Here is a 22,158-nt window from a genome sequence, read left to right on the forward strand (position 1 = left end):
AGAGGGTTTTGAGCCAAGAGGGGTGGAGAAGGCTGCTTCTCCCTGGGTTCTGGCAGGACTTCTGTGAAAGTGGAAAAGTTCCTTGGTGTTTTATTTTTGTTGTTTAAAGGCAGGGAAGTAGAGACTGGAGGCAGAGTCTCAGATTCTAGACTTGAAGTTGGGGGTTTGTGTGGTTAAGAGAAGAAGAAACAGGTCTGAGCAGGAATTTTAATCAGTTTCCAAATACTCAAATGACAGTTGAATCTCATAATGTTCTGATAAACGTGAACATTTACTCAGCACTTATTATGCGCCAGGCACCGTGTTAACTGCTTTGCAGGGAGTGTGCCGTTAAATCCCCGTAGCAACCCCAGGAGGTGGATTCCACTCTCAGCTCCATTTTATGGATGTGAAAGTGAGCCTGGGAGAAGTGAAGTGACCTGGAATTCCAACCCAGGCCCTTGGACCCAGAGCCTGTGTCCTTAACCACTCCTCTGTCCTGAAGAGACAGAAGGTGACAGGGCTGTCTCAGAGACCATAGTAGATGTGCTCTTGTCTGTGGAAACAGGGGAGGGGATGGGTCCCTGACCAAAGCTGCTCCCTGCTTTTTCTTTTTCTCTCTCTTAAAGCAGGGTCTTGGACTGTGCTGGGCATTTGCCTATTTGCTCCTACTTCCTCTCTCCATGCTGCCCTTCACACTGCCTTTCCCAGGTTCCATTGCCAACTGGCTCCTGGTTTGCTTCAGCCAGTGGAAGGCTCTGGCACCACGATATTTTTCCCTCCCATCAGCAGAAAAACCCTGCTTCCGGACCCCCGTCCCCACAGCTGCCCTCAGGCAGTCTTTCCCCTCCCGCACCTCCCCACATGGCGCTCCATTTCCCACAGGACCACCGGGTTCCCTGGTCTGGTAACACCACCTCTTCCTTTTATCTGTCTGGCCCTAATAGTGGTTGTGGCTTCCTTCTGTGTCTCATCTCTGGATGGCCTCCTTGTCACATGCTTGCCTTGTCAGCTCTTCCAGCACCTTTAAAACCACTACCCACATTAATCCTCCTCTGTTAGACTACTGGCACAAGCGAGGTTCCCTGAGAGAACCCTAAGTGAGACACAGACGTTTGCGCTTTAGGTACAGACCCTGAGACAAGAAGTTGGACGCAGGTTGTTTATTTGGGAAGGGGTCCCCGGGAGCGTGAATGAGGGAGAGTGTGTTTCTGAGTGTTACTACTGGGGCAGTTGGGTTCAGTCTTGCTGGGGACACTGTGGGAGCATGCGGAAGCCCCACCCCAAAAGATGGCGAAGCTGAGATATTTATCCACCGTTTTCCACCCCTCACTGGTTGAGGGTAGCCTCTGGGGACATGAACTTTCAGGATGCCCTGCATGGGGGCTGAACAAGTTCTCACAGCCCCTGGAGGAAGCCACCAGGAAGAAAAGCAAATCATGGAGGGATCATTGAGGTAGGAAGTTATCAGTACCGGTGAACTCAGAGCTGGACTGAGGAGCAATGAGGCGGGGCAGCCATAGCATCTGTTACTATAGCAACCTGGCTAACAGTACAAGTAGATACAACCAAGGAAAGTCAAAGGCAGACCTGAGTTCCCTCCCCCACCCACCTCCAATTCTACTTTATTTTAGAAGGGGATGGACACCAGGGAAGATCGGCATTTTTCTCCCTCTCTCCTCCCTCCTTTCTCTTTTCTTGGATGAGCCAGACAGACAAGTGGTTACCAGGACGGGGAAAGACAGGGATGCGGCTTAAGGGTGTCCCACAGATTGGATGGGCTTTGAGCCCTTGAAAGAGAAGACGTACACTCTACCTTGCACAGGTGTCACCAGCCTCATCAATAATGCTGACTGAGCACTCAACACCTGCCGGGCACCATGCTAGCAAGCCATGAATGCGTTGTCTCATTTACCCTTCTCAGCAAGTCTCTGAGTTAAGTTCCATTATTATTCCCATTCTACAGATGAGCAAACTAAGGTAAAGTAACTGACTCAAGATCTCACAGCCTTGGTTCATAGATGTGGGTAATCTGGGTGGACTGTGGGACAAAATTCCAAATTCACACGTACGGCGCTTGGGAAGAAGCATTGAAGCATTCTTTTAAGGACCAGTGCCATTTAGAGGTTTCATCTGAGTATTTCTTACACTCGTTAAAGAGTCTTAAAAACAAAATGATGATACTTTATGGTATCTAGTAGTTCAGGTCACTCAAGGAATCCAATGAGTATTAGTTGAATTGAGTTTGCATTATTAGATATGCCTGCAACAAAATACAAATCTGATTATGTAACCCTCCAGCTCAGGTCTCTCCCATGGCTCCCTACTGCCCTCAGGAGAAAGTTTAAACTTCCTGCCATGGGCTCCTTACTGCGTGTCCCTGTTGACCTGGTCTGGCCTTCTCCCCAGCCTTCACCATCTTATCTATCCTCCCCCCGCAGCCTCACTCCAGCCACGCTGAGCTACTTGCCATTCTCTCTGTAGACTCCGGGCTTTTGAACTTCTGTTCTGCTGGAAACCCCTTTGGCCATTCTTTGAGAGTTAGCTCAACTGTCGCCTCCTCCAATGGCCATCCCCTGTAGTCTTGTAGCAGCGCCTTCCTCTGAGTTCCACAATGCCCTGCATTTACTTATCTTACATTATATTATGATTGTCTTTTTGTCTGCCTGTCTTTCCCACAGATATGAAAACATGCATTTAAGAGCTTAGGTTGGGTTTCAACCTTGGTTCTGACCTGTGTGTCCTTGGGCAAGGTTGCTTCTCCTCTCTGAGCCTTGGTTTTCTCATCTGTAAAATGGGCAATAAACAAGGGAATTCATGTGAAGCACAATACCTGGCATCTAGTAAAGCCCAGTGTTAGCTAGTAAAGCCCAGTGTTAGCTAGTAAAGCCCAGTGTTAGCTAGTAAAGCCCAGTGTTAGCTATCACCATCTTTGCATCTCCTGGTCTTTTTTAGTTGATGCTCAGTGAAGTAAGAGCTCAACCTAGACCAGTGGTTTTCAATTTTTTCTGCATCAGAACCACCTGGAGCACTTGTGAAACCACACATTTGATCCAGTGGGTCTGGAGGGGGGCTTGAGAATTTGCATTTCTAATTGGTTCTCAGGTGATGCTGATACTGATTGTTATGGGACCACACTTTGAGGACCACTCAGCTGGGCACCTGAGGAGGGAAGATGTCTGAGTGATCAAACACTTGGAGCTAAAATAAACTCATACTAGAGCATAAGGCAACCCTCTTCCCAATGGACGTGGCCATAGAATATTTATCTATCAATTTACCCATTTGGTTGCCATTTATTGGGTATCTACTATGCCCAGGCATTGTGCTAGACACTGACGATAGAGCAGTGAATGAGACAAGAAGGTCCCCGGTGTTGACGAGCCCACGGTCTAATGGCCCTGGTTTGCAGGGCAGGCATCATAATTGCTCAGGTCCCATCAATTTGAATTGAAGGGGCCTGGTTGTTTTGGGGAACGTCTACCTTTAAAAAATACTGAGATTAGGGCTTCCCTGGTGGCACGGTGGTTGGGAGTCCGCCTGCCCATGCAGGGGACGCGGGTTCGTGCCCCGGTCCGGGAAGATCCCCCATGCCGCAGAGCGGCTGGGCCCGTGAGCCACGGCCGCTGAGCCTGCGCGTCCAGAGCCTGTGCTCCGCAACGGGAGAGGCCACAGCAGTGAGAGGCCCGCGTACCGCAAAAAAAAAAACAAAAACAAAACAGATTAATGCTTGCTTTACTGTTTACTGCATTATCCTAGTTGCCGTCTCAATATTGATTTCACCAAAATGATAAATCAAAACTGATTATGGTAATCCCGTCATTCCCTTGTCTGGCACTGCAGCCATCATCTGGCACTGGTTTTAGGATGAGGTCAGCTCATGGGACATGGCAGAGCAGAGTCCCAGAGAATCAGAGGCAGGCTGTGACAAAACACCTGTTACATGAAATGATAAATATCCCTACTGTTTTTATTATTAATTAGCCAATTTGAGTAGGAGTTTTCAGCTACTTGGTGCTAAAATGCCCTGTGCTCTATCAGCCCTCCTGTACTGTTTTTTATGCACCAGCCACTGCATGAAGCGTTTGCCTTGCTCCAACTTGCTCCATGCTCACAGCAACTCCATGAAGTTGGCACTTTTATTATCCTCCTGTTTAGGGAGGAAACTGACGAGGTAAGTCACTCGCCCTCTCCCCTAGTTGGGTGTGGAGATGAGAGAGGCAAGGCTGCTTTGTGGAGCGTGGTGGGCTGGTGAGGGTGACTTACATGCTTAGCAATGACACCAACTTAAACGGTTTGCAATCACACTACCCTTCCTCAAGCTTCTTCCAAGACTGAGCTGATAAGAATGGAAAAACCACCAACAACCAACTTTACCTTTGTTTGGGGGACTGAGAATCACAGAAGGCAATTGACTTACCCGGTTTGGCCCTCTTTTTCTAGTTCTCTTCATTCAACTTGACCACTTTCTAGAAGTTACTTAAGAGTAACATATTCTTAAAGAGTTGCTTCAGCCCAGCCTCCTGGTCGGGCAGTCAGGGAAAAGGACCAGGCTAGAGACTATGGGACGCCAGGTCTTGGAACTCCCGGCTGTGGCCAGATTTAACGAGAATAAATCACGTGAGCAATGAGCAATCATTGCCAGAGTTCCAGCTGGAGGCCATTTTGTTAAGGAGTGCGCCTTTGGGGGAAAAAAAAGCCATACAGGTGCACACCAGTTCCCCTCATAATAAAATATAACAAAGGAGGCAATTAAGTTCAGTTAGGGGCATACAGCTTTAAATTAGATAATATATTCAAAAGGCAGTCTATAAACTGTGAAGTGTGTTAATGTAAGGCCTTATTATTATTACCCTTACTTCTGTGAAATTGCACGGGTTGCTACCCAGGCACGGGCTATGGCTAGTTAAAGGGCCAGGGGATAGACAGGCTTGAGTGAATAGGTTTCCGGGGAAGGGAAACAGAGGCGAAAGAGTTAAGCTCCCCAGAAAACCAATTTATGCAAAGGGCTGGATCCTGACTGGCATTCAGGCCAGGGCTAAGATCTGAATTACAAATTTACAGAATTTGCTGCTCTGTAAGTAATTTCTTTTCTTCCTAATGGAGCCTGTAATTTCCAGGGGGGCTGGACTCCCTTTATTTCCACTGATAGAGTGAACAAGATCTAGACCACAGAGGAACCTAATCCTACTCACCGAGCAAACTGCCTTTTTAAAAGGCCGAAAAAGGGACATTGGGAGGATAAAAGCTGATAAGAATCATCTTACATTTCTGCAAAGCGCATTCCCTGCATTTGCAACCTGGGTGAGTTAATAATGGAAATCATTTTGCTTTCCTTCTAAGGTAGGGTGGCGATCTGATTTTATTTTGTAAGGCTTAAGGTCAACTTGGGATTATTTGACAAAAGAAATGATACTCGTCAGGTCTGCTCCCTTCCAGGCACTTTGAGAGAGAGCCAGCAGAACACAGATTCTAGCCTCTTGGAATCTAATTAAAGGGGACCCCAGTGCATCTGTTTGCAAACAAACAACAACAGTCCAGCTAGAGAGTCTGTGTGTGTGTGTGTGTGTGTGATTTAAATCCCCGATAATTTGTTTAAAGGGCAGGGGGGTACAGTAAAACCAGTTTGGCATTTCCTTGGGTGGTATGTGTCCCTTTCCCCAAGAGGATGAATTCATGAGAGACCTCAGGGGCTGCTGAGAACAACTGTGCCTTTGAATGAATTCTTTTATGGATATCAGTCCAGAAGTCGCCGTTGGCTGGAGCTGGAAAGCAGAGTTTTTTGATTTTTGTTTTCCCCGATTGCAGCCATTTCAGCTCAAAGGCCCAGTTCCTGGAAAGGGTACTTCTTCATGACATTGGAGAAGACACTCTTCCATGTGCACCTAAAAATAAAGAAGTCAATAATTTAATGAGTATGTCAACTTCAGAAAGGTACCTTTGCCCCCTCCTCCAGGTCTTAATTTCTCTTTCAGTTTCAGGGTGTTCTTAACATTTTACTGTGTGCCGTTTTGCTATCCAAATGGCATTCCTGGGTTCTGTAGTTTGAAGAACTTCAGTCCTTCTGTGAATCCGTGTCCTGGGAACTTTCCTGAGCTCACTTGGGAACTGTGTGCTCTTTTCACACTAGGTCAGCAGGAGCATGGAAATTAGTATTTATTGTAAATGCATCAGGAATTGGCTCGCCAGTCAAAACCAAACAAACTCCACAAAACTCAGAAATGGAGTTTGAACTTGCTTCTCAGGCTACAACTGGCTTTAGAATCCCCCCAATAAGCCATTTATTTGAGTCCTATCTGGCTTAAATTTTCTTAAAAAAAAAAAAAAAGCAATTTCATTACAAGATTGTTCTCTTTTTTGGCCAGGAGGATGGGAAACCAGTTACAGAAACTGTTGGCATGCTTTCCAGCAAGATTCGCAGCAGAGAACTTCTTTTTAAAAATTAAAAAATGTTTTTCTGGGGCGGGAGAGGGTGGGAGGGCTCCTTCTGCATTAGTGACTCAGCCCTGCCTGGGGACATTTCTCTTCAGGGCAAAAAGCCCCTGTGTCCAGTGAGGTGAAGCTTGCAAATAATACTGTCACCTTTCTCAATAGACTGGTATGGTCTGGAGCCCAAAGGTCACACCAGGCAACCCCCCTGGTGTTTAGAGACAAAGCAGTAACCAGCTGCCTGTTTGCCTTGAATCATCCCATGTACTGTAATGGCGATGGTGGAGGTGGAGGGAAAGTCACCCCCCACCAAGGGCTTCCCCAATGTTTTTTTTTTTTTTCTTCATTTGGGCAAAGTTAAGCATGCAGACATGAAGCAGCATGAGGTCATTCTCAGCTGGGTGAATCACAGACACTGAGGACTCTCCAGGTTCGGGCAGGAGGGATGAAGAAACCAACCCCTCTGCAAGGAAAAGGCCTCTGGTCTTTACTGGAAACTGAGCATTCAGGCAGCCCAAGCTGGGAGCCAGCGGGTTCCAGGAGCCAAGGATCTCCCAATTTGTTCTTTTAGAAACATTTTTGTCCCGAACACATTTTCCAAAGGCCTTTTTGCCTAAGCCATTGTTTTATTTGCCTAAGGTATAGACTTGTCAGGAGAGGATGTTCAATGTTATTTCTAATCACTGTGATGGATTGTACATGCAATGGACTTGTATGAGTCAGTGTATGCATGTGGTTCTGTCGGTTACACGTGTCTGTGTATGATTATGAATGTGTGCATGCACTTATCTGTTCCTGTATAGAAGTAACTATGTTTATAAGTATGAATGTGTGCATATGTGGGTATAAATACACGCTTGGACGTATACATGTGTACCTGTAGTGGACACTTGGGATGACCCTCATCCTCTAGCCGGTAAGGGATCCAGCTTCTCAGCTCAGTGGGAGCAGCTTGCCTGTCCTGACACCTGCCAGGGTGGCCCATGTCTCACCAACAAGGGGACAAACCCTGCCTTGTAGGTATGACCAACTTTATGGTGCAATTCATGCTCCAGGGCCCCCTGGCAGATCAGGACGAAACTCAACTCCAGCTGAGACCAATCCCTGCCCTGTCCTTCTCTTCTTCCCTTTCCCCTGGGAGCCCTCCTTCAGCCTAACACGTGCATCTGAATCCCTGTCTCAGGCTCTGCTCTAGGCGGCGTGGCCTAAGAAAGTGTTTGTATATATGTGCATGTGTGCGTATATACAAATATACATGTGCACACATTTGTATGTGCACGTGCCCACATACAAGGAAATTGAGAAGGATCTGGGAGAAGAGATAAGATGGAAAAAGAGCACTGATTTTCTACTGTGGAAGATAAAGGCATCTCAGACATAGAGCACGAGAGACCTGCTTTCAAAGTTGAAAATTAAAAGATCCTTCAGATGTAAATGTACTTTTTATTAAATCAGAGAAAGATACAGTATACATGGTATCAGTCAATCATATGGCTACTTTGGATTACATTTTAATACACTCATCGTCCTATGTACTCCTCTGTACAAGTATTAAAAAAAACTCAGGTATTTGAATAATCTTCTGTAAATTTTTATTATTAACTGGGGTTATAGGGAGGGTTTTATCAGAGCACATCCTGAGAACATTAGGAAATTACAGACAGACTTGAGATAAGTGTCAGACAGAACAGATGAAGCAAGCCCCTCAGCCATCTGAGAAACATTAATAATGTAAGATTGCAGAGACCGAAATCTTTGTTAGGGATGCAGGATGCGGGATGAAAATGGAGACCTTGGCGCCCCCTAGTGTTGAAAAATAAACTCGCAACTTCACTTATTCGGTTTGGTTTGTTTTTTTTTGAAGTTGTAATCCCCGCCCTTGTCACTGAGCCTCAAAAAGCAATTGTTTTCCCAAATTATGTCAAGCCCTCTCCAGTCAATCTTTTCCCGCTCGTCAGTAACGTTCAAGAACCCTATTTGAAAAACAACTCTTATTCATTCCTTTGTCATTCCCCACACATTCCGTTCCAGAAAATTGGCAACCTCCCAACACAGAGCCCACGTTTTCCCTCCTTGAGACATGAACTTAAACAAACGGATTCTTGTCTCTCCTCTTCAAGCTGAGAGGATGAGCGTGTATTTACTACAAAGCTTAATCCCTTCAGGCAGGCGTTTTCCTTCTGGAACTTACTCATCACCGGCCATTTTTCATAACTTCACCAGAACGCAGTCCTCGGCCCCCTCCCCCTACCTGCTTGGCAACCATCGACTCTTCTGACCTGGCTCGTTAACCTGCTAAACCATCTTGACAGTTATATTTACCAGGAAAGACTGGACCAGAGACAGAAATAATACACCTCAATATACAACAGCTCAGGCTTAATGTGTAAGCAGAATTTCATTTCGTGGCCATCGGAAGAAAAAATATATACATGGAGCGGGGCTGGGGAGGAGACTGAGTGGGGAGAAGACCTCTTGGTGGCGGAACTTGGTGGGAACCGTGGTGATTTGTTTACTTGGATTTGCCAACTGGTCCGATGGATACGGGGTCTGTTTGCACTTGAGCGTCCAACATCCGCTTGGGTCCCTGGAGAGAAATATACAAGAAGTTGCATCCTAGTAAAGAGCTGTAGTATCAACAGCAACTGCCATTTATTCAGCACCGACTCTGTGCCACATAAATACACCTTATTCGTGGGCAGTGGGTAAGAGGACGGTTTCCAATGAGATGCCCGAGTTCAGTGCCCAGTTATATTACTTTCTAGCGTTGTGAAATCCTGGACAAATGGCTGAACTCTTTCTGCTTCAGTTTCCTCATCTTTAGAATGGAGGTGATAACATTTATCTCGGAGGGGTTGTTCCAAGATAAAGTGAGTCCTGACTTGTAATGTACTTAGTACCTGGGGTGTAGAAAACCTGCCACAGTTAGAGCTCACTTCCGTCACCCTCTCTAATCACTTTCTAACCACACTGCCTGTTTGCTTTTCTTACAAAACGTATCTTTGCAAAGTTTTCATGTAATGCCAAGTAGGCTGCTTTCTGTTAGAATCCAAGCAGCATATGGAGGAGGAGGGAAAAAGGGGCAGAATGAAGGGGATGTTACTAGGAGGGCAAAGGTCAGGCAGGGAGTGGTTGGCGGTGCAGTTTCTGAGAAGCTGACCTGAGGGCTGAGGCTGGGCTGGGTGGTGGTGAGGGGGGCCAGAAGCTCGTTTCCTGTAGGTGACAGGGCCTCGATGGGTCCCTGGCTGGTGCCAGTCCCGCTGCCGGCGTTGCCCTCTCAGGAAAGGGGTCAGACAACCCCAGGGAAACGTGTCCAGCCTGACAGTCCTCAGGGCTTGATCGGATCCTTGCAAAATGGCAGGAAACCCCTCCCTCCTTCTCCACCACTGTTGGGAGTCTCCTGACAATGGAAGATGGAGGACTTGAAGGATAAGCACTTCCACCTCAAAGGGACGTTGCCGTAATTAAAGAGATGATGAATATAAGTGAAGCACAGCCTCAGAGGAAGGGCTCGGTGACTTGAATTGTAATTATTATCTAGAACCTGCCCACGTCTTGGCATCTCTGCAGGCATCACAATGCCACACCGCCACTGGCTCTCCCAGGTAACCCTAGAAGTGTTACCCTGGGCATCTGTTTCTGCTCTTGCCACTCTATAAGCCATTTCTGCACTATAGCAGCAAAATAGTCTTTAAAGGCCATAAACAAAGGTCCTTGCTTAACACCCTTTAATAGCTTCCCAATTTAAGTAGGATTATGTCAACATTCTTTCCACAGCCTGTACAGCCAGCCTGAGCTGCCCACTGCTCCAACCTTAGCGACTTTTATTATTCACCTAGCTCACCAACTCCCAGCAACGGGGCCTCAAACATACAAAGCTCATTCCCACCCCAGGGCCCTTGCACATGCTGTTCCCTCCTGCTGGAACAAAGAGCCTTGCTCTCTTCCTGTCTGGCACCGATAATCAATCCTGTCTCATCTCAAATATTATCTCCTCAGAAACACTTTCTGGATCCATAGATTCCAAGCTGCACACGTACTGCTGTCCTCATCCCCAGCGTAACCCATCACATTACCATGTTTATTTCCCCTCTGTGACTTCCCACACTAACATTTTTGTGTTTTAATTTATCTACTTTATAGTTCCATGTGTCCCACTAGAAAGTGAGCCTCAAACTGAAGTTCTACACACATACTCAAGGACACAAAGACGAGACAAATAGATGACACTGATGATAAAATTTTAAACTTGGGGCCTGAGAGTCTGTATTTCTAATAAACTCCCCAGACATGCTTCTAAAGACCAAACTGGGGCCAGAGGAACCACAGCCCTCACCTAACCTCTACTATAATATTAGAGGGCACCAATGTCTACAGATATTCATGAAACGGCATAGTTAGGAATCATTAGGGCAGTTTGCTTCACGTAACTACCCCATCTTCACTGCAACATGAAGGTGAACCCCGGTTCACTGGCCCCATAGCTGATGCCAGTAGTATTGCCTTGCCTGGCCCTCCTGGCTCAACCCACGTTCCCACGGGCCCTGGGTATGATTTCACTTGTCTCTCTTTCTTATTATTTGGGTGATGATTCTTCTCCCTGTTTGCCAGGATTTACGTTATCCCAGATATAATGAAACCTTTACTAGTAGCGTATTTCACTCCATCTATTCGTTCATCAACAGACACTGCTGGGGTGTCGACTGTGTTCTAGCCACACGCTGGCGGGATGGAGGGGACAGCACGTCTGCCTGTGACAGGTCTGGTCACTGCCTTCCCTAAGCTAACAGTCTGAAGAAGGAGACAGAGAAGAACCAAATGCACACAAATAAAGAACCCCAAGCTTAGTTCATTATTTAATGTTTGGCCTCCACTCACCCCTCACTGGACTTCCCCAGAGGGAAGGAGCTAATCAGTTTTAGCCTGGTCTGTATACCCACCACCCAGGGCCAGGCTCACAGCAGCTTCCCTGGTGCAAACTCCACAAGGCTGACTTTGGCCACAGACGAGTATCCCTGCTTCTCATCATCACCTGTTCCTGCCAACCCACCCCATCCTTGTATTCCCTCTCCTCCAGCCAGACTGAGCCTCAGATCCGTGCCGTCTCCCCCCCACACCTTTGTTCCCATGGCCTGGACCTCACCTGCCTTCAGACTTCCCCTTGCCTCATCCCTCTACAGGTTAACTTGAGGTCCCTCCTCACATGGAACCTCTGAGAAGCCCCCGCCCCCCTCCTCCCAAACCCAAGGCCAGGCCACGTCCTCACCCTCAGGCTCCCTTCCCGTGCCCGCCCCTGCCTCCCACCCCCCACCCCCACCACCACACCCCCCCCACCCCCGCCATCAGCGTCACACCTGCCTGTGGCCGCGGAAAAGCGATGCCTGCGCCCACCTTGCTCTCTGCGCCTGGCACACAGCAGGTCCTCGGTGTTTGGCCAAGGCCCAGCCACCCCCTGGCCAGCCGGTCCCCTTTGGAAAAGCCCAGAAAGAAGAGGCGAACCGTCCACCCACCAGGCCCTTGAAGAAGCCCCCGAGGGGCGGTCGCCGCTTCTCGAGCCTCTTCTGGGACTTGTCCCCGTCCCGCAGCGAGTTCGCCTCCCCCGGGGCCTCCACGCGCGGGGCCGGCTCGTTGGCTTCCTGCTTGCTGCTCTTCTGCTTCTCGGTCTCGGCAGACGCCTTCTTGTCCTTGCAGGCGCCCTCTTTGCCCTTCTGGCCGGCGGCTGCAGGTTCTGGCTCCGGCGGCACCACCGCCTTCTCAGTGGCCTCTGGGGCCTAGAGCAAGTTCAAACAAAATGCATTTTTAGTGGCTGCAAGACAACGCTCAGTGGCAGGTGAGTAAACATGTTAAAACAGAGATGTTCAAAGGTTGGATGGTGCCTACGTGTTCAGGATTCCTGGGTGAGATGGAAAAAAGTAAGAAAAATGTGTAAATACTTTTTATGGTATGAGGTCACAGTGGGGACATTTATTTACCAATCTGGTCATTCATTCATTAATGAAAACTTCCCCAGCAAGCATTCTTTACTCCTTCTTCGGGAACTAGAACCTGGGTTTTCCCTGGAGAACCACCCTTCTCTCTGGTTTATTCCCTGTGGTTTCGACACACTCATTTCATCCCTGGACAAAGGGCACACGACTCAGGCCTGGCCGGTCAGAGCACTGCATGTGATTGGGCTGCTGGGATTGGTTCCAGCTGGCCAAAGGCAGCTAAACCTGGGCTAATCTCAGGGCTTTGCTAAAGCAACCGAGAGAGAGGTCAGTTCCCTTTCCATGAACTTGAAGCTGGGAAGATGAAAGCCTGGAGCTTCCAGAACCACCACCATTTCCAAAGAAAAATCCTGGAAGTGGAATTTCTTTTTTCTTGAAAAATGAACCATGAGGCACAGGGGAAAGCAGAGCTGAGAGATGAAGAGAGAGAAAGGGAAAAAAAGAGCCCTCGTGTGGATGGCATTACGCATGCCCCTGGATCTAGCCGTTCCTGAAGCCCCTTTTTGTATGAGCCAGCTTTGAGGGGATTTCTCCCACTTGCAACCACACGTCACTCTTCTTGGGATGCCTGGTCTTTTCTTCATGATTATGTCTATCTTAATTTCTAGTGTGAAACTGTCATTTCATAAAACAGTGGTAAAAGAAGATAATGGTTTTAGTTGTGAACATACATCTTATCATGATAGAGTGCAATGTTTGCATTCCTACTTGGTTCCTACAATTTGGAGGAGTAAGGCTGTAAAATCCAAAATTCTAGGTAAATTACAGACAACCAAAAATCTGTTAGGAAGTAAAAGACTTTTTCCCATAACTTGCTTGAACTGAAATGACTCTGGGGGTCAGACAGATAAAACGAAAGCATGAAAGAGGCTAGGGGTAAGAATAATCATATGGTGAACTTATTTCCCCAGTTGTGAAAGCAGCATAAGGCCAAAGAAATATTTCTCTAGTGTACGAAAAACAGTTCAAGCTCTGCTGGCTTTGATGCTGGGGAGACAATTTGCAGTAGGGGGCACTGTGGTGAATTGAATGCCACATGCCTTGTCTAAAGGGGCCACAACTGCTCAGACCCACCAAAGATACGATGTGGGATTACAGCCCCAGTGCTGTCATATCTTCTATGTTTTCAGATAGAAGCTTGAAATCGAATTATTTCAAATGCAAAATATGTCAGTTTAAAAATATTGACATCGAAAGTTTTAAAGCCCTGTTCACAGCAAACAACCACAACACAGTTATCCCTGTGGGCTGCATTTGGCCCACTGGATACATATTTACAACTTATGATTCATAAAATGTATGTGTTGTCCCCAAGTCACAAAGTTCTAGGACAAAGTGACAGTTTTGATTCAGAGGGCATAGAACTGTCATTTCACATCAGTGAATCAAACACACCCCTTAGAAATGAGCAGGAAGACAGAGAAAATTCCCCTGTCCCGAAGGCCTCCCCAGGCTGCAGCGCCCTCCTGGAGGGCAGAACTCCTTGGAGAACAAAGCCTCAGACATCCAGTGCAGCCCAAGAAGATGTTTTACAAGCACATATCCTGGATATTTCTGTTGGATCCCAGTTGCCAAAGTTGTAGCAAATGCTAAGATACAGATGTCGAGTATAACAGAGGGCCTAGAGCAGATACTCGCCTTAGAAAGAGACAGAAACTCCCACCGTGCTGCTCTGCACAAAGGCCAGAAACCAGTGACCCTGCTCAAACACCCTGTTAACTGTTTTTGTTGCATAGAAGATTTTAAGATACAGTGAGTAGCTAAAAGCTCAGTGTCTGGAGTCAAAAGAACATGGTGTGGGGACTTCCCTGGTGGTGCAGTGGTTGAGAATCCGCCTGCCAATGCAGGGGACACAGGTTCGAGCCCTGGTCCGGGAAGATCTCACATGCCGCGGAACAACTAAGCCCGTGTGCCACAACTACTGAGCCTGCGCTCTAGAGCCCGCGAGCCACAACTACTGAAGCCCATGTGCCACAACTACTGAAGCCCGTGCTCCACAACAAGAGAAACCACGTGGTGAGAAGCCCGCGCACCGCAACAAAGAGTAGCCCCCGCTCGCCGCAACCAGAGGAAGCCCGCGTGCAGAAACGAAGACCCAACGCAGCCAAAATAAATAAATAAATAATAAAATAAAAAATTAAAAACAAAAACATGGTGTGGTTCTGGTTTCATCACATCCTTGCTGTATGACCTGGAATAAATGGTGTGATCTCTCAGCTTCCTCTTCTGTATGGGAGTAACAAACAAACAAATCATACTTCATGGTGTTGTGAGGATTAAATTAGCTAGTAATGGAAAGCCCACTGCACACAGTGTCTGGATGCCAAGCATAAAGGGACCAACCGTCTTGGTCTGTCTGGGAGTGAGGGGGTTCTAGGACATGGAACCTGCCTTTTTAAGACCAGGAACGTCCCGGGCCCACTGGGATGAGTTGGTGGTCCTGGCTTAACACTAGCAGTAGCGACTCTGAGTGGCTAAGCATCCGAGCTGCGGGTGTAGACAAGGCGCTCAAGAAATACAGACACCTGCTGAATCGAGTCCCCGTGTCTCTCCAGCCTCATCTTCTCTCCCACACCACCCCCCATCCCCCCACTCATTCTGCTCCAGCCACACGGTGCTTTTTTTTCTTGAACAAACTTAATCTCAATTCAGAGCTTCCTACTGGCTGTGCTTCTGCTCGGGTCTGTCTCCAGGGCTTCAGATGACTGCTTCTTTCCCAGAAGGTCTCAGCTCAAATGTCATCACCTCCTTGGAGACACAGTCCCTGATTAGAGGGTCTAAAGATGCCTGACCCCCCTTCTTGTGGAACACTGCTGAATTTTCTTTTCTTTTTTTTTAAACTACCTTTCCCTATTGTATTTTTTAAAAAATATTTATTTATTCGGCTGCGTTGGGTCTTCGTTGCTGCACGCGGGCTTTCTCCAGTTGTGGCGGGGGGGTGGCTACTCTTCCTTGTGGTGCGCAGGCTTCTCATTGCTGTGGCTTCTCTTGTTGCAGAGCATGGGCTTCAGTAGTTGTGGCACATGGGCTCAGTAGTTGTGGCACGCGGGCTCAGTAGTTGTGGCTCGCGAGCTCTAGAGCACCGACTCAGTAGTTATAGCGCAGGGGCTTCGTTGTGCCGCAACACGTGGGGTCTTCCCGGACCAGGGCTGGAACCTGTGTCTCCTGCGTTGGCAGGTGGATTCCTAACCCCTGCGCCACCAGGGAAGCCCCTGAATTTTCTTTATGTTTGCAGTCATCACGGGGATTTCTTTGCTCACCTGGAAATGTTCTGATTCCCTCCGGAGCACGAAACTCCTCTGTGTCTCTTCCATTGCTTTATTCCCAGCACCTCACCTGACACATGGTAAGTCGCCATCAAAATGGGCTGGATGAATGGCCAGCAACTCGCCTTCCAAGTGTTCCCAAAATACTTCCCTTAGCACATCACTCGGGTGTGAAGTGGGAAGTCCCTACAAACCAACAGCTCTCATGGGACACTGATTTTTTTTTCAAGAGGGGAGCTTTCAATGGGTCATATCCATTTACCACATGGTTATTACTCCATCCCTATTAGGCCTAATTTTTTTTAAAAAATGGCTTAGAAACGAACTTCTGGAAACAATACATGGCCGGTTCCTTACCTTCAGAGTGAGCTAAGAATCGGAACTGTGCGTGACTGCTTTGTCATGAAATGCAGAAGATTTAGACCTTTGCTTGGGGCTTGACGCTGTCTCAAAATTTATAACGAAAATTATTCCCATCTAAATAATCCGAGTGTCTCCTCTCCTAGAACCCAGGGATGCTGGCAGGAAGCTGGAGCACAAGGTTACTGGAGCATCCCGCTTGATTCAGACACTGGAAGCCAACCCAGGCTGGGAATTTCTTGGGCTTTTTTTCATGGAAACATCAACTAAGGCTTTTATAACTCAGAGGGCAAATCTAACAGGAGCAGAGAATGTCTGTTCCCACCCCCCAAAGTTAAACGAAGCATTTGTCATCTCCCAATAGTACACACCAATCTTCTCACGTCTGGATCCAAAGCCCTGGAAAATAGAATGCTCAAAACATTTCTAGATGAGTGTAAATAGAATGACGTTTCCAGCTCATTCAAATTTCCACTGACTGTTTTCAGATTTTAGAATCACCAAAATGACTGGCATAACTGTTTCACTGTCAGATTCCAGACAAAATGTACAAACATATTTCAGTGTTTCATGGTGAATGATGTAAGTTTATCATGTTTCCAAGGTAGTAACCTTTGGGATTTTTGGTTCCAAAGTGGTCCAGAGTATGGGTTTGGGGGGGCAGGTATAGTAATAAGTTAAAAAAGAAAAATGAAAATAATTTGAATGCACTAAAAAGCAATATATTCCATGTCGAAATATACAGGATAAACTAATTATTATGGAAGTAGAAATATCATAAATTATTTAGTAATTGCTGGAATTTGTGTGTGCGTGTGATATGAACAACATTACAGGGTGATACTTTCTCATCAGAAGCACAATAATAATAGTAATAAAACGACAGCAACAGCTATGGCTTTATATGGTGAAGCCATATAAAGCCAATGTGAAAGTATTTGGAGTAAGGAAGTAATTAAGGTTAATTGAGGTCATAAAGATGGGGCCTTGATCCAATAGGATTAGTGTCTTTGTAAGAAGAGACACCAAAATACTCATTCTCTCTCCTCTCTATGGTATTTTGTTATGGCAGCTCATGCTGATAAACACAGCAACTAACACTTGTTGAGTCCCTACACCAGGAATGTTCTAAGTGCTTTACATGTACGGATTCACCTAAACATGACAGCCCTATAAGGCAGCACTTTTCCTAGCTCCATTATACACATGAGAAACTGAGGCATGGAGAGATTGGTAATTTGCCTTTGGTCACACAGCTAAAAACTAGCTGAGCCAGGATTCAAACCCGGGCAGTTTGAGTCTGCAACCCATGCTCTTAACTACATCTCTGTATTACCAAAATTAGAACAAGAATATTTGATGACATTTTTGTGGAGGTATATTTCTAAGTTAAAAAAGAGTGCAGGTTATAAAATAGGGTGTTGAGCATGAGATGATCCCACTGGGGAAAAAACAATACATATATTTATAAAAATGTCATAGCTGTCTCTTTAGGATAGAGAAAATGATAGAAACGAACCACCTGACCCCATGTCTTTCACACATCTATTCCAGAAAAAGCTCCTACTATGTACCAGGCACCATGCAGTGTGATTAAAAAAAAAAAAAATAGAAGAGGCCCCTTCCTTGCTCTACAAATACTCCAGACAGGGGCGGGAAGGGGTAGGGGAGACATGGACATATGACTTATTTCAATGTGTGACAAGTGCCATGAAGTAAAAGGACAAGATGCAGGGATGATGGGTGGAAAGGGAACAGCTTTTTGAGGAGGTGACATTTAGGCCAAGATGTGAAGAATGGGAAAGAATTGTCCATGTGGAGAGAGGGAAGAGCACATGAAGGTGCTTTGCAGTAAGAAATAGCTGAGGAACTCTAGCTTGTTCATGCTTGCATCTGCAAAGCCCAAAATGGTGCCTGGTATACAGCAGGCACCCAACCTAGAGGCATCAAATGAGGTGGCTGTGGTTGAGCATTGCATGAGAAATGAGGCTGCAGAGAACCAAGAACATGCCAGCTGAACCCACCATGGAACCGAGTTCACAGATCACTTACTTGGTAGCTGGAGTCTTTCCCATTTATTTCTTCTGAGTGGGTGATCCCTCCATCCCCTTTCACTGACTAAAATAACAAACAGACAATGGCCTTTCAGCTACCACAAGCACAGCAACATGGAGAATGCAAGGGAGGTTGTGAAATGGATAACCTCAGTCATTCATTGTTGAGATTCAAGGTCAGGACAAATGGAAGACCAACTAGAAACGCCTTCCTCATGAGTCACATGATTTCTATGTGGTCTATAACCAGAGTCTGATTAAATTCAAGTGTTGGTCTCCAAAAATAACTACACTAAAAGTCTTAAACCCTGGGATTAGGTAATTCTGGGATAAATAAATGATGATGAAAATACTGATGTTGGAACCAGAAGGTGGTTGAACATGTAGAATGAATGAATAAGTAAATAAACAATTAAACCATTGGTAGCTATCTACTGGTAACATTTAAATGGTGGGTGTTTTGCTGTAGTATTTTTTGCCCCTGGCGGAGTGATGGACTGTCGAACACTCTATTTTCCAATCTTTAGTGGCCCCTGTGGCCGGCGGCATCAGGGACAGGGCTGAATGGGGCTGACGTCACAGATTTGGGTCCTTAAATCAAAAATCTAAGCTAAAGGTTCTACAAGTATGATACCGGGACCAGCAGCTTCAGCGTCACCTGGGAATCTGATAGAAACACAAACCCTGAGAACTACACCAGATCTACCGAGTCAATAACTCTCGGGGTTGGGACCCAGCAATCTGTGTTTTAATAAGCCCTCCAGGTGACTCTGAGGCATCACTGCTTTAAGCTAACTGGCCATAGACAAATACAGACCAATGCTGGAGTCTGCAGTTTTAGCTGTGGATTTAGTAATGTTCTATGCTTGATGCTTGATAGAAGACCTAAGAAGTCTGGCAATGAATTGTTCAGTTATTAACAATTTGGACTCAGGTCTAACCCCACATATTTTTTCAATGCTTATGGTCTCCTCCTCCTGGCTAGAGGGAGGGATTGTAGAAGTGGAGGTTAAGCTCTGTGGCACAAAGAGGAAGACTTTAGATTCCACTGTTATTATCTTGGCTGTTATGCTTGCGGACAGCAAGAACCTATATAACACCTGCACGGAGAACAGTTACAAACATTAAAGCATTCAGTACTTTTTTTTTACTGGTTAATATTATGCGCCTCTATAATCTGAGATAGGGTACTCATATTAGCAGAGGTAATAAAAATTATTATTTATGAAGGCTAACTTTTAATGGAGTGCTAAGTGCCCGAACTGTACCAAATAAGATAATAACATGCATTAGTTCATTTATTTATCACTCCACAGTCTTCAGATAGAGGAACAATTTTATTGCTCTTGTTTTACCAGCAAGAAAGTGGAAGCTTCGAGAAACTAACATGGGTCATGGAAGTAGCAGGTTGGGAGCCATGATTTGGCACTATGGCAATGAGTCCATCTTCTATATTCTTATTTATTTTTTTATTTCTGGCTGCTTTTGGGTCTTTGTTGCTGCACGCGGGCTTTTCTCTGGTTGCGACTTCATTGTAGCGTGCAGGCTTCTCATTGCGGTGGCTCCTCTTGTTGTGGAGCACCGGCTCTAGGCGCGCGGGCTTCAGTAGCTGTGGCTCGTGGGCTCTAGAGCGTAGGCTCAGTAGTTGTGGCACACGGGCTTAGTTGTTCCGCGGCATGTGGGATCTTCCCGGACCAGGGCTTGAACCCGTGTCTCCTGCATTGGCAGGCGGATTCTTAACCACTGCACCACCAGGGAAGCCCCATCTTCTACATTCTTAACCTCCTCCCCACACTGCCCGTAGAAGGTAGGAGGTACCATTTAACGAACAAACACTTATTGAGCATCTACTATGAAGCTACCTAATTAGGAAAAATGATAAGGGCTTGGATAAGGTGGAGGTTGAAAATCTCAAATAGGGATATTTATGGGACATGCCTATCATCAGGGCACAAATATGCTTATCTTTACTGCTTGGTGCTGTTCTCTGATTCAGAAGACTTGACTAGGACTGTCTATGATTGAACACAGTATGAGAATTCCAATATCCTTCCTACCCCCAAAGCAACCTTTCCAGAGCTAGGCTACTAGGACCTTGATACCTACTTCTTCACTGATTAGGAATGGAGAAGCCATTCCTGAACTCTTTCTTCAGCCTGACCTCCCGGTGTCTGTAAGTTCCATGCACTTTTCTTAGAGATATCATTGTCATGGGTTTCCCCAAGCTGCTCAACCCAAAGGCCAATAAGGATCTGTTCTCTTTGTACAATTTAGACCCATTCAGATGGAAGGTGGTTTTTTTCTTCCTCTAGGTCTTCTGCATTGTTCTATTTCTTGAGAACAATTTAGAAAATTTCTTGAGAACATTTAGAAAAAGAAAGGGCTCTCAGTTATTATTTCTCTCCCTGCAACTAGCTCTTTCAGCTCTCACCCAAGAGTTTTACCACTTTGGGATTTCACGGGGCCTCCAGAATTCAGGCTGTGTTGTAACTGCCCTGCCTACTCAAACATACTCCCTAGGGTCCTGTAGAACACAGGGTCCTGTCCTCATGAGGCGGCCTTTAGGGAATGCTGAAAGGCAAAAACCAACCAACCAACATGGTTTTTTAAAGCAAAACCTGAATGGATAATTAGGAGTCATGTTACACCCGCTAAGAGAGAGAGATTTTTAACTTCCCTTTAATTGTTTCAATTTGCTTAGTGTTAGGTACCTGCCCGTTTAAGGTTAAAATTGATTTTCTTCTTCCTTCCTTTCCTAGCTAGCCCTTGAGGGAGAATTTGGATTGAATCAGAAGGCTCCCTTGACAGTAGTGGATCTAGGCTACTACCATCCTGAAAACAGACCGTCATGCTGCCAGGGAAATCATTGCAAATAGGTTAAAAGTCTTTAAAAAAAAAAAAAAAAAGAATGCCTCGAGTTTTTCTATGATTTTTCTCTGTTGTTCACTTTGAGGCATATAAAACGGTATTTATGCAAAGGTGACTGTATGCTGAGTTTAGACTAAGGGCCTTATTAAGTCCATCTGAGGTCTCTTCAATACCTGCAGTTATTAACAATTCCTCCCCTCCTTCCTCCCTCCTTCCTTCCCTTCTTTCCTTTCTCCTTCCCTCTCTCCCTCTCTCCTTTGTTTTCTTTCTACCCCTCCTCTTTCCTCTTTGCAGAGCCCTCTTTCAGTGACAAATTAAAATAGTTCCTGTTGGGCTTTCTATTCAAAGGACCATAACCTCAGAAGCTTATTTTTCCCAGCTGTCACAAAAAACAGAGTTGCTGTTTAAAGAGACAAAAATGCTTTCAGAGACTATTTAGTACTTTAAAGAACAGTTTGAAGACTATTAAGTAATTGTGGAGATTTCCCAGTATGATACTGAGCAAGTTTCTTTACAAAGAGTTTATTTTTATTCACGAGAATCCAAGATGAAGCATCTCAGGGCATCCAGCCTGCGGTGCTGAAATGGGATCTGGTTGTGAATCCAAGCCGTGCATATTAATGAAATCACTTTTAAATTTCTTTCATTGTGTCATGCATTCCTATAGCTTGATACTCTGAAGAATGTTGGAAGCATCTCTGATATATATCACTTAGGTACTTAAAATTCTAGTGGAAGTGTTTGATGGTCAGTTCAAATCTCTTTGAAAGGAATACAAATGTATTTTGATAGAGATCTATCCCAACTGAAGTTGCGATTTAAAGGAAGAATTGGGATATTTTAATTTAGTGTGAGCAGAGGAGCCCGACTGTTTACTAAATCAACCTCATTACAACAAATCTAAAGAACTGGACCTGCTAGAAAGTTCCAGGATAAACAGAGGTTATGAGTCCAATCTTTGTGTTTTACCAAGACGCTCACCTGAAATGGAATTGGACAATTCACACAAAATGACACAGCCAAGGTAAATCTCGCTTTAGTGACAAGTATATTCAGAAAACTTTCGTCCAAGCTTTATGTAAGACATGTATGAATTCTGCTTTCTTGCGCTTTGTTGTAATTTCAGGTGGAGAATCACAAAAATGGAGCTCTGGTTGTTCTATTTACTCTCAAAGAAAATGGCTGCCAGAAGCAGCACAGGAGGCGGCAGGAACA

The 22,158-nt window shown here is 45.8% G+C and overlaps 1 protein-coding gene and 1 long non-coding RNA gene across 12 annotated transcripts in view; both read right to left on the reverse strand.

Moving 5' to 3' along the window:
- Window positions 1-2,836, reverse strand: part of LOC137208088 (uncharacterized) — a 62,059-nt gene extending 59,223 nt beyond the window's left edge. The window contains exon 1 of the long non-coding RNA XR_010935455.1: window positions 2,714-2,836. This is a non-coding gene — a long non-coding RNA (uncharacterized lncRNA). The remainder of the gene's footprint in view (window positions 1-2,713) is intronic.
- Window positions 2,837-7,831: 4,995 nt separating this feature from the next.
- The window catches only part of BCAS1 (brain enriched myelin associated protein 1), a 67,967-nt gene continuing 53,640 nt past the window's right edge, over window positions 7,832-22,158 (reverse strand). For 6 of the 11 annotated variants that reach the window (XM_067708544.1, XM_067708543.1, XM_067708539.1 and 3 more), the window contains 3 exons: window positions 18,074-18,139; window positions 11,919-12,179; window positions 7,832-8,995 (listed from right to left, as the gene is read on the reverse strand). In XM_067708544.1, the coding sequence (XP_067564645.1) occupies window positions 8,921-8,995; window positions 11,919-12,179; window positions 18,074-18,139 (402 nt within the window). In that variant the 3' untranslated portion in view covers window positions 7,832-8,920. The remainder of the gene's footprint in view (window positions 8,996-11,918; window positions 12,180-18,073; window positions 18,140-22,158) is intronic. The other 5 variants (XM_067708551.1, XM_067708542.1, XM_067708550.1 and 2 more) reach the window with 1 other exon arrangement.

This window comes from Pseudorca crassidens, chromosome 15, assembly GCF_039906515.1.
Source record: "Pseudorca crassidens isolate mPseCra1 chromosome 15, mPseCra1.hap1, whole genome shotgun sequence".
NCBI lineage: Eukaryota > Metazoa > Chordata > Mammalia > Artiodactyla > Delphinidae > Pseudorca > Pseudorca crassidens.